The sequence below is a fragment of the Oncorhynchus mykiss genome, chromosome 8, assembly GCF_013265735.2.
Source record: "Oncorhynchus mykiss isolate Arlee chromosome 8, USDA_OmykA_1.1, whole genome shotgun sequence".
NCBI lineage: Eukaryota > Metazoa > Chordata > Actinopteri > Salmoniformes > Salmonidae > Oncorhynchus > Oncorhynchus mykiss.
Genome location: NC_048572.1, coordinates 66,590,844 through 66,603,837, shown reverse-complemented (window position 1 = coordinate 66,603,837; position 12,994 = coordinate 66,590,844). Strand labels below are relative to the sequence as shown.

General features: G+C 44.7%; 1 protein-coding gene across 6 annotated transcripts in view; it reads right to left on the bottom strand.

Moving 5' to 3' along the window:
* Positions 1-7,597: 7,597 nt before the first annotated feature.
* The window catches only part of LOC110530393 (microtubule-associated protein 4), an 85,816-nt gene continuing 80,419 nt past the window's right edge, over positions 7,598-12,994 (bottom strand). For 5 of the 6 annotated variants that reach the window (XM_036986010.1, XM_036986012.1, XM_036986013.1 and 2 more), the window contains 2 exons: positions 12,421-12,607; positions 7,598-12,089 (listed from right to left, as the gene is read on the bottom strand). In XM_036986010.1, the coding sequence (XP_036841905.1) occupies positions 12,082-12,089; positions 12,421-12,607 (195 nt within the window). In that variant the 3' untranslated portion in view covers positions 7,598-12,081. The remainder of the gene's footprint in view (positions 12,090-12,420; positions 12,608-12,994) is intronic. The other variant, XM_036986011.1, reaches the window with a different exon arrangement.

Here is a 12,994-nt window from a genome sequence, read left to right as displayed (position 1 = left end):
GTTCTTGCCCCAGTACTACACAGCTCATTCAAGTAAGAAACTCATCATCATGCTTTGATTATTTGAATCAGCTGTGTAGTGCTAGGGCAAAACCCCAAATTACCTTCTATTGTCTGCAGGAGCACGTCCTGGAGTTGGTGCTCATGCCTTACACTGGCTCACTCGGCCTCCTGTGGTGTCAGTTGTGATAGCACTCAGACTGTCCACCTGACCTCACTGCAGTAGAGAAAGAGAATTTAAGAATAAATACATTTGTCAAGTAATGTTGATCAGATAAATTGTTTCAAGTATAACTGCAAAAAAATGTTTCCTTTTCTTTATTTTTTTCTACATTTCACAAATACAAAAAACCATACAGAAATACGAACGACAACTTACAGACACATACAAACAATGACTACATCTCTTCTACCCAGACCTGCATGCTCACACCCCCATCCCCAGTGCTAGCATTATTACTTGCCACTTGGTCTTGAATTGTACCAATTTGTTTTCCTCAGTCGCCCATGCTATTTAAATATTAAATAATAAATCATTCGATTTTTCTATTGTGTCAATGATGACGGATTAATTGACTTCCAAGTTTTTAGTATATGTTTTTTCAAAATGAGTGATGAGAAAAGAATCGTTCAGCCCATTGGGTATCTCACTACACCCTCTTATGTCTGTCATGTCTTGAAATATGCAGACAGATGGATTAAAAGTAAGTTTACATTGTAATACTTCTGACAGCCAACTTTCTAGCTCTGCCCACAACTTCCAAACTTTATAGAGTTCCCAGAAAGCATGGATTATTGAGTCATTATTAGTTTTACACTTGAGACATGACTTTGCTGTTGTGCTGTAGAATTTGTGAATTTTGTCTCTTGCATAAATTCCAACGTACATTTTCATTAACTGTCATTTCATTAGTTATGCTCCAACTTCCCTCCATCTTGTGCCAACATCAGTTCTTTTTAAATCTTGGTTCCAGTGGCGACCCGACCTGTTTAGCTAAAAATATATATATATATTTAATTGAAATATTAAAGCCGTATACAAACATGCTCATCCAAGAAGTCTCAAGGTGATTGGCCACAGATAAAGTGACGTCAAATCACTTTATGTGTACCGTAACTTTGATTGGACTGATCATGTCAACATCATACTTTCAAAATCTTCATGAATCAAGTCAACAATCTACTGGCAAATCCTTTTCAATCCTTGTCATATGAAGAGAAATTATGAAGAGAAATCATAGATAAAACGTATTGGTGTTCATCGGCCATTGGAAACAATAACATTACACAACAAGTTAGATATCGCAAATTCAACAATTAATGGGTTGGAAGGAATCAGTGGCTAACTGCAAGTATTGCAAGGAAATCCCTAGCCTGCTATTCAGTGGAGTGGTTGTGTGGTCCAAGTCTGGGTTTAAGGGTCTCTTTTCCAAGCTTAAAAGGAAAACATTCAACATTGTTCATGCATGATCTCTGCCGCGTTCGAAACAACTGGAAACTCAGATCTGGGAAATCTCAGACTTCAGTGAGTTCAAGACAACTGGGAACTCAGACAAAAAAACGAGCTCCGACTGGGAAAATACTTTTTGAACGGTCAATCAACTCGGAATTGCAAGACTATACAGTGGCTGGCACGATAGGTTGTAATGGAAAGGCTGACTTTCCTTCGCTGCTGCCTGCCTAGATGCATCCTCCCTCTACATACATGTTATCTTCTCTCTGTGCATTAAAGGCAAGGTAGGCTAGTTACTACCATTTCACTTTGCACCTTGCTGATATTTTATGGACACTGAACAAAAATATTAACTCAACATGTAAAGTGTTGGTCCCTTGTTTTATGAGCTGAAATAAGACCCCAGTGTCACGCCCTGACCATAGAGACATTGTTTCTCTATGGTGTAGTAGGTCAGGGCGTGACTAGAGGGGGATCTAGTATATCTATGTCTATGTTGTGTTCTAGTTTCTTTTTCTATGTTGGTGTTTTGTATGACTCCCAATTAGAGGCAGCTGGTAATCGTTGTCTCTAATTGGGGATCATATATAAGTAGTTATTTTTCCCACCTGTGTTTGCGGGATCTTGTTAATGTGAGCACTCCATTGTCTTCACATTTTGTTCATTCTTTATTGTTTTTTGTGCGTTTCAGTTAATAAACATGTGGAAACCATATCACGCTGCACCTTGGTCCGATAATTCTTCTGACGAACGTGACAGAAGATCCCAACATAACAGGACCAAGCAGCGTGCCCAGGAGGAGAAGGGATCCTGGACTTGAGAGGAGGTCTTGGATGGAAAGGTATCCTGGACTTGGGAGGAGATCTTGGATGGGAAAGGATCCTGGACTTGGGAGGAAATCATGGCAGGACAGGATAGCCTTCCTTGGCGGCAGACGCAAGGAGAGAAGAGAGGACAGCGACGACGCTGGGTTCGCGGCCACAAAGAAAGCCCAAAAAACAGCCAAAAATAGTTTTTGGGGGGACACAAGGGGTGGTCACAAGGGGTGGTCAGAGGAGCCGAGGAGTGAACCAGAGCCAGTTTGGGAGAAGAGGGAGAAACTGGAGGAGAGTGAACGGAGAGAGTTGTTGAGTTGGTGGAAGATGCACGACATTTGGCCTAAGGAGCGTGTTATCAGTTTAATGCCACCTGAGTCAGTTCTCTGTACTCGTCCTGAGGAGCGTGCTATCAGTCTGGTAAAATCTGTGCCGGCTCCACGCACCAGGTCTCCAGTACGCCTTCCCAGCCCTGTACGTCCTGTGCCAGCTCTCCAAACTCGCCTGAGGAGCTTGTCATTTGTCTGGTACCATTTGTGCCGGATCTACGCACCAAGTCTCCAGTGCGCTTCCACAGCCCAGTACGTACTGTGCCAGCTCCTCGCACTCACTGTTCGAAGTGTGTCATCGTTCCGGTGCAATTGATGCTGGCTATACGCACCAGGTCTCCAGTGCGCCTTCACAGGCCAGTACGTCCTGTGCCAGCTCCACGCACCAGGCCTCAAGTGGCCTTCCCAGTCCGGTACGTCCTGTGCCTGCTCCCCACACTCGCCCTGAATTGCATGTCACCAGTCCGGTATGTCCTCTGCCTGCTCTCCGCACTCACCCTGAAGTGCGTGTCACCAGTCCGGTGCCACCTGTACAGGCTACACGCACTAGGCCTCCAGTGCGTATTCACAGTCCAGAGCTTCCGGCGACGGTTCCCAGTCCAGAGCTTCCGGCGACGGTTCCCAGTCCAGAGCTTCCGGCGACGGTTCCCAGTCCAGAGCTTCCGGTGACGGTTCCCAGTCCAGAGCTTCCGGCGACGGTTCCCAGTCCAGAGCTTCCGCCGACGGTTCCCAGTCCAGAGCTTCTGGCGACTGTTTCCATTCCAGAGCTTCCGGCGACGGTCTACAGTCCAGAACCTCCTACGATGGTCCATAGTCCGGAACCTCCAGCGACGGTCGACGGTTCGGAGCTTCTAGAAACGTCTTCCAGTCCCGCTCCATGGCAGGAGCCTTCCTCTGCGCCGGTGCCCAATCCAGGCACGGTGTTCAGTTCTATTCCATGGTCAGAGCCTTATTCTGCGCCGGTGCCCAGTCCAGGTACGGCGTCCAGTCCAGCTCCATGGCCGGAGCCCTCCTCTGCACCAGTGTCCAGTCCAAACACGGCGTCCCGTCCTGCTCCATGGCCGGAGTCTTCTTCTGCGCCGGTGCTCAGTCCAGATACGGCGCCCAGCTCAGGCGGCGCTGGGCAGACGGGCAGCTCAGGCGGCGCTGGGCAGAAGGGCAGCTCAGGCGGCGCTGGGCAGACGGGCAGCTCAGGCGCCTCTGGACTGAGGGGCTCTGGCGCCTCGCGACTGAGGGGCGGAAGCTCTGTCAGCGCCGGACAGGCGGGAGATTCTGACAGCGCTGGAGAGGAGGAAGGCTCTGGCAGTGCTGGACTGAGGGGCTCTGGCGCCTCTGGACTGAGGGGCGGAAACTCTGGCAGCGCCGGACAGGTGGGAGACTCCGGCAGTGCGAGAGAGGAGGAAGGCTCTGGCAAGGCTCTGGCAGCGCTGGACAGAGGAGCTCTGGCGCCTCTGGACTGAGGGGCTCTGGCGCCTCTGGACTGAGGTGCTGAAACTCTGGTAGCACCGGACAGGCGGAAGCACCTGTATTGATGTGACGGAGAGACAGCCTGGTGCGGGGTGCCGGCACTGGTGGTACCGGGCTGGGGACACGCACCTCAGGGTGAGTGCAAGGAACAGGACACACCGGGTTGTGAATGTGTACTGGAGACCTGGTGTGTATAGCCGGCATTCAAATCCTCCGGAACTCCAACACAAGTTTCAGGCTGAGTACGAGAAACTGACACAGGTACCATCGGCCAGCTAACACGCTCCTCAGGGCGAATGCCGTGCATACTACGCCAAACCAACAGCTCTCTCTCTCTACTCTGTCCAATACCTCCTCAACACTCCCAGACGCACACCTCAACTTCGCCGACTGCTCTGATTCCATCCATGGCTCCTTACGGTAAACAGGGGGAGTTAGCTCAGGTCTGACTCCTGACTCTGCCACACTCTCCCTGTGCCTCCCCCCAATACATTTTTGGGGCTGCCTCTCAGGCTTCCAGCCGCTCTGCCGTGCTAGCTCCTCATTATGCCGCCTCTCTGCTTTCGCTGCCTCCAGCTCGGCTTTGGGGCGGCAATATTCCCCTGGCTCTGCCCAGGGTCCTTTCCCGTCTAGGATCTCCTCCCAAGTCCATTTTTCCAAATAGTGTAGCCTCTCCCTCTGCTGCTGCTGCTTCCTCTGCTGCTGTTGCCTCTCCTGCTGCTGCTGCTGCTGCAGCCGCTGTCTGTTACCACGCCGCTTGGTCCTTGGTTGGCGGGTGATTCTGTAACGGCTTTCTTACTGGGAAGGAGAGGCGGACCAAAACCGCAGCGTGGTTAGAGTTTATGTTATTTTAATGAGGTAACTCAACATGAACAGAATACAAAACAATAAACGTGGCAAAACCGAAACAGTCCTAACTGGTGCAGAAAACACAAAGACAGGAAACAATCACCCACAAACCCCAACACAAAACAAGCTACCTAAATATGGTTCCCAATCAGAGACAATGACTAACACATGCCTCTGATTGAGAACCATATCAGGCCAACCACAGAAACAGACAAACTAGACACACAACATAGAATGCCCACCCAGCTCACGTCCTGACCAACACTAAAACAAGGAAAACACACAAGAACTAAGGTCAGAACGTGACAGCAAAGGTATGTGTGTAAGGAGCTAGTATAAAAATGAATGGTTTTGTACAACGAACCAGCACACTCGTGAATAAACATTTTTACTATTTTAGCTGGGCCTCTGTCTGTTTCATTCAACCAGTATCTTACAAATTCTGGGTTGCAGACCGAGTAGTTTAATTGAATTGAGTTATGAACATTGAGAACATCATTCTCGTAACAATTTTCCATGAAAAAGTTTATTTCTCTCATATTTTGTGCACAAATTTGTTTACATCCCTGTTAGTGAGCATTTCTCCTTTACCAAGATAATCCATCCACCTGACAGGTGTGGCATATCAAGAAGCTGATTAAACAGCATGATCATTATAAAGGCCACTCTAAAATTTGCAGTTTTTTCACACAACACAATGCCACAGATGTCAAGTTTTGAGGGAGCGTGCAATTGCTCACTGCAGGAATGTCCCCCAGAGCTGTTGCCAGAGAATTTAATGTTAATTCTCTACCAACATCATTTTAGAGAATTTGGCAGTACGTCTAACCAGCCTCACAACCGCAGACCACGTGTATGGCGTTGTGTGGGCGAGCGATTTGCTGATGTCAACATTGTGAACAGAGTGCCCCATGGTGGCGGTGGGGTTTTGGTATGGGCAGTCATAAGCTACAGACAACGAACACAATTGCATTTTAGCGATGGCAATATGAATGCACAGAGATACCGTGACGAGATCCTGAGTCCCATTGTCGTGCCATTCACCCACCGCCATCACCTCATATTTTAGCATGATAATGCACAGTGTCATGGAAATTCTAATCAATAATGAGGAGAGACAAGGTCAATCACCAATCAGGATTTTACTTTGTTCAAAACGTATTAATAAGGAAAGCATAAAGTAATTGCTTCTACAATGATGAGGCTCGGGGGGTCAACATTCCCAAGTGTTGTGGTGAGTAGCTCTGACATACGACTAATACAAATATATTTTATAGCATAGATATGCCCTTTAGTCTACATGACAAAAAACAGATGTATGGAATGGGTCACAAGGTGAAACTCGATACATGAGAAAGGAGTATCCCGCAGCCAGATAGCATTTGCTATGAAGACTGTTCTTATTGTTCAGTTTGGCCCCTAAGACGAGGCTCCAATCTCGTTCCTGGTACTTCATAGCACAAAAACAACAACTCATTCTATGGCTCATGGCTCATTCTTATTCATAAATCAATTGTCAACTCCAGACACTCCCATCTCAAGTAAAAGCGCTTCTTGACCACACGCCTGGACCAGCTCACTGAGGGGAGTGAGCCTCTAGGTCATACACTATCCCAGGATAGGTGCAACATCAGAGATGACGTACAATGGTTCCAGACACTACCACACACATCTTGTCTCAGACCTTATCTCCCCCAAAACCAAAGGAAGGAGTGACTGGTGCCCAGACATTGTGTTGACAAGTAATTGGTTCCCCCTTAATCACGCCATCCCTTCACCTGGTTTAATAGGTAAAGGTAAAGGTAAATAGGTAAAGACACATTCACATATGAAGACAATGTTCCCTCCTGCCCTCTTCTCTTTCTGATATTCTGTGTAGCACCAGTGACATGTGAAAGACAAGCCTGACTTCTCCCCTCTCTGGGCCCCAGGTGACTGAGGCCCAGCTGAGGGAGGAAGTGCAACTGCCAACACCAGAGTAATAACAAGTATATCACATAAGCATATTATGCAGATAAGACATCTTAATTATTTATGTTACCTAACTAATTCTGATTCTTCCGCCACAACAACACCACGATGCAAGGCTCTGTACACATTTCCTGGAAGCTGAAAATATCCCAGTTCTTATATGGCCTGCATACTCACCAGACATGTCAACCATTGAGCAGGTTTGGGATGCTCTGGATTGACGTGTACGACAGCGTGTTCCAGTTCCCGACAATATCCAGCAACTTCGCACAGCCATTGAAGAGAAACGGGACAACATCCCACAGGCCACAATTAACAGCCAGATCAATTCTATGTGAAGGAGATGTCGTGCTGCATGAAGCAATAGTGGTCACACCAGATACTGACTGGTTTTCTGATCGACTCCCCTACCAGGATTTAAGGTATCTGTGAACAACAGATCCATATCTGTATTCCCAGTCATGTGAAATCCATAGATTAGGGCCCATCGAATTTATTTCAATTGACTGATTTCCTTATATGAACTGTAACTCAGTAAAATTGTTGAAATTGTTGCATGTTGTGTTTACATTTTTGTTCAGTATACATGCACTATACGTTGTGTTCTTGTGGACTCAGACAACATAGTTCTTTATGGAAAAGACATACTGTAATAAAAAAAGGCAATATTTGTACAGTTATACACAAAAGACAATTAAGCAGAAAAGGAAACACTCAAATGTTTGCTTGTCTTTTATTTCATGATTAATATTCACATCACTAGATAACAATTAATCACAATGAACATCTCTTTCATACCAAATTACATCTCAAATCGAAGGGGAAACAATGAACTCCTATCTATGACAGATGTCTACAATCCATTGTCTTCTGCATGCTCTTATGGTGTGCACTATGGAGAATAATACACACTGCAGGTGTGCTCTAAGACGAAGCACAGCTATGGGCTCCTTGATGCTTTACAGAAGCACACTACATAACACATGCCAAAAGACAGTTACTGTTAGTCTCACATGGGGGATGTGGGAGGGATGTCTGGATGACAATCAAGGGCTGTGTGTGTCAGGTGCTGCATTTGGGAGCATGGCCTTCAACCTATCCTCACAATGCCTGGTTCCTGATTAAAGTTGGGCACTCGGTCAGCTCACCAGTGACACAAAACATTTGGAAGAATAAGTATGAAACCGGATTATTCTTTATTCCATGTAGATTTCTAACATATAGTGAGTACAGGCCTAAGTGTAAGAGGCAGATAAAAGTGTTAATTTATTCCTCTACAGAGTTGGAGTTGGTAATAACACACCTTGACCAACCATTGAGATGCTAACCACCATTCCTACTGTCAAGTCAAATGTAGATTTAGGGCTCTATTCAATCAGAGGCGCTTTAGCCGACATCCGCATAGTGTCTGAGGTGGAACTGTGTTAGAGCTGTCAAATCCACAAGTGGCTCTCTCATACCTAAGGCGGACATTGCCATTGGCTGCACAGTCAAATTATTAACAGAAATCCCATGCAGCCTTGTTTACAACTTCAAACACTGGAATGTGATGATGATGGAAATCCTCATTTTGTTGAATGATTTTTTTATTTGAGTGTAATTCTATATATATAGTGTACATATTCTCACTCTGAGCTTCTAATGCGAGTGTGGGGGGGGGGGGGGGGGCTTCCTGATGATTGCAAGAGCAGCTGCTCAATAACTTGACAGCTCCAACGCAGTTTCCTTCTCCGACACCACCAAAACATTCGCTATGCAGGTGTCTGCTATCGCTGGTTAACGCTTGATCTGATTGAATCTAGGCCTTGGTATGTGTCCTATTGTGATTTTGAAAACAAAACAAAAAGTTCATACATATGATATTTATGTCTTGCATCTTTAATACATTGCATTTTAAAAACATTCTTGTACTTCAGCCCTTTCTGAAAAAGGCAGACTCCAGAAAGAAAACACTCTCTTTGAAAATGGGTTCATGGATGTGAAATACATTTGTCAACATCCATAAAGACTCTAATATCAATACCTATTTGTTTTTCCTGTGGTGATAAAAACATGTGGATGTCTATTTACAAACGACTGTGTGAAGACTGATGGAAGGATGGTGTTGCAAGCAGAGGTTACGTGTTGGAAAGGGGAGTGTTAACAAACGTGACGTCTAACAGGCACAAGGAGAACAGACAGAGCGAGTGACCATTGTCCCAAAGCACGACACCAAAGTCCACTAACGTGACCAGCAAGGTCACCACCAAGGAGACTAAAAGACAAATCTGTTCATCCAATCATGCCAACAGTTCTAACATACTGTAGAGCTCAAACATAAAATGTACATACCACTGTGCATTCAAAGTGCTTTCATCAGTGTAAGACTTATGCTTCAGGAAGAATTCAATTCATTCCAGTTTTTCAACTAACCATGGGAATCTTGGGGGGGAAAGAATACTTGTAAATATCATAAGGTGCTTTTTCTTTCATTCTCGATATTTTGATAACTTGCTCTTTGATTATCTCTGCCATTGACAATCCCTATTATTTCCTCCACTGCAGTGCACACACTCAAATAAATTCAAATGACACCTTACCGACATCAAGCAGCATTATATCATTACAGTACATAACAATATCTGAAAATAAAAGGGTTTGAGGGTGGGACATAAAGATAATTTTTTGGGGGGAACTATACACCTGTTACAGTTCAGCCACAGATTTGTACTAACCCAAGATATACCACCGATGTTGTTTCCAATGGGAGCAAATGAAGCATATTGAGCAGAACAAGCAAAGAGCTGGGCAAAGCTAAGCACGAACTAGCGAAATCCTATTGGCCCGTTCTAGCATGTATTTGCATATTTACGCTGGAGAACTCCTACTCTGTGAAGTTGTGATTGTGCAATTACTCAATTTGCCCTTGTAATCCTTCTAAACAATGCCATTTATTTTAGAAAGGGTGAAGTCTCAAAAACTTAGTCTACTCTGTTCTTAACAGATGTTAGTTTTGGGAACAGAAAACTGTATTGAGATGTTTCATCTATCAGAAAATTTGCAGGTTTCATCGAGCTCCATGTTCTCCCACTTCCCGCCACTGGGCTTCCTCTCATCACAATATTTGATGGTGAGAAGAAGCTATAAAGGGATGCTTCAGATTTATACATCCTGTGAGAGATCTGGTTCTAGCCTTGAGAATCTACAAGGCACAATTACACATTAATATCTGGGGCCCTTATCCCTCTTGTTGGAGGTGCCATTTTTGTACTCTAAGAGCCAAACTACCAGTATTTTAAAGGCAATGGGGTGCCCTCGAACTTGATCCAGCAACATACCACTAATATGACAAACTCCACAGACATGCCTAAATGTTGATCACAACATACTACACACACACACACACACACACACACTGAATCCTAATTCATAGTCATGTAATGTTATACAATTCCGCCAACCTCTTTACAAAACCGACAGCAAGTTAATCTGAGTAATTAGCTTCTTTGTTAAAAAAAAGAAAGAAAACTGCTCCAATAAGAAATTGTGCGCTATTGTTACACAATAATGTCACTTTTCACAGTGGAACCAATAGCATAAGCAGCCATTCAAATGAATTCATATTTAACAGTGGAGTAGTTGAAAAGACTGACAATTGTTACATTGGAGATCAATAAATGACTGTCTTTGTTCGTCACAAGCTTCTCTTGATACTGACTTAAAATGGTGATTATATTGTTAAATGTATCTATCTAAATCTTGCTTTCCTTCAAAACGTCTTTCTATTCGTCTTCCCTGTCCCAACACTACAGAGACTTGATCACTGGGGGACAACACAAACAGCATTGGAGTATCTTTACTCTCCTGGTGCAATCATAGGCCTTTCCTCACTCTGTTTGCTGCCTCCTGCTTACTATTTTGCCCTGTCCCAGGCATCCAGTCTCTGTGCACAGACCCTGCAGGGGTTTGTTTGTCTCTCTCTCCCTCTGACTGTACCGTACTGCACACATGTGCGGGGATGTGTGTGTATGAGGAAGTTGTATCCTCGGCAAAGACCACTCACTGTATTGCTTTCAGAGAGATGTAACAGTAAAAGGAAAATGGTATATTATGATGAAACCACATAACAACACATCAGCTCATTGTTACAATAATTGACGAAAACACGATACAGAGTTTTTTAAAGAGATGTTAAATATCCTACTGTTTGTAACAGCCTACTAGTATCTTGTTGTTGAGAGTGCTGTGGGGGAATCACACGTTTACAAAGGGTTATCTAGACAAACTGTATTGGTTAAGAGAGGGAGTGGCATATTAGCCCCTGTTCATTGGGATGACATGACAATCCCACATGCTCACAATAAGGGGTGCTTCACTAATCGCCATTGTATAATGTACTGTATACAACTCAAGTGAAATCTGGGGTCCCAACAGTACAAGGGGAGTTATGCTCGTCCAGAGAGATAGGTACAGTAAGGAAGGTGTTACGTCTAGGGTAAGGCCTGTCACATAGATAGCATTGGCTCATTGTGATGGTCTGACGTAAAATACGTACAAATGTACAGTCTGACACTGAAGGTGTTTGTGATTTTAATCGAGGTGGCACTACGTATAAGAACAGAAATTATAGGCTGGAACAAAAGAAGCAGGCAGTATAATAAGTTTCATTCTGCGCTGACATAACTATAACAGAACACTGAGGGTCTAGATTCCAGAAGGTTCACTCTGAGGTCATACTACTCCCCTTATATCACAGCAAGTTAAGCCAGGACAATTCAGAAGAGACCAAACCCCACTGTACAGTAAGAGCTTGTCTATCTATCTGAACTCTGGTCTCTATACTTTAATACTGGCTCCTCTGAGACCAGAAGACTAGGAAAAATATTCCACAAGGACAGAGAGTAGTGATTAGATACAGTATGGTAAAAGGAGAGGTAAAAGGTCAAATGAAGGTGCTGGAGGAAGTTGAAATGTGCTAAAGAAGTCCCTGTCCTGCTAGCATTCAGTAGTTGTCCCCCTGCCTCATGTCTGTGTGACGAGGGTCTGGGTTGGAGCTGGAGGGTGTGGAGGAGAAAGCTGGCGGACCCCCAGAGAAACACTGAGAGAGGTGCTGCGATGAGGGTGAGGTGTGGCTGTCAATCGGGGTGGGCCGGGAGATGATGTCGGCGCCGTGGTTCGTGCAAGCCCGTGCACGCTTGCGAAAGCTCAGCTTGTAAGACTCAATCTGCTGGCAGATAAACAGAGTGGGACACAGGAAGCAATGGAGAAAAGGGGAGCGAAATAAGAGGAGAAAGAGTAGAAGGAGTTAACTTGTTATACTAATGGCATAAAATAACATGCACATTTTTTGAATACAGTATTTGCAGGAGGCAAAAAACTTGCCTACTTCACAACAATCAGTTATCTACAATCTGAGCACTCAGCAGTGACATCAAGCCCAATAAGTCATGTGAGACAGGCAACAGAGGTAATCTCAAAGTTAATGCTCTGAGTGCATGACAGAAAAAGTGAGATTTGAGAAAGACCACAGGGTGTTTGTTGAGGCAAGAGGCACCTACTTGTCTCAGGGATGCGTTTGTCCATGCCCATGCCTATCGGGTCTCGCAGCCCATCACCCCCAAAGGGATTAGGGTGAGGTGTGGCCTCCTTATGTCCGTTCTCCTTAGCCATACTTCTTGCACCTGTGGCTGGAGCTCCACCAGGGGGAGATGTTTTCCCCTCAGCTTTCTCCTGCATCCCCCCAGCCTGGAAAAAAGTGAGCAGCAGGGTTTTGACATGAGAATTAGACAAACATTTAGGTAAATTACCATAATAATATGTCAATTAAAAAAGTATGTATGAATTCCTATAAGTTCAATGATCTTTTCATTACAGGTTGTTTTGCTGATGAAAGACTGGGTAATCATTAATGCCATCTAGTGGACAAACAGGTTAAAGCACAATGACGCAACTTATTTTAAAAGGATGAAATTGCTCTCTGAATGTAGTCAACCAGCATGTTCAAATGAAACGTTTCCACCACCACAACCTCAAACATCCTGTATTTGTGTGTTGCGCAATAAACAATTTCTTTAGAACGTTAAGCTTTCTGAAATGTATTTGAATAAAACCTTCAACACCAAATCCTGGTTA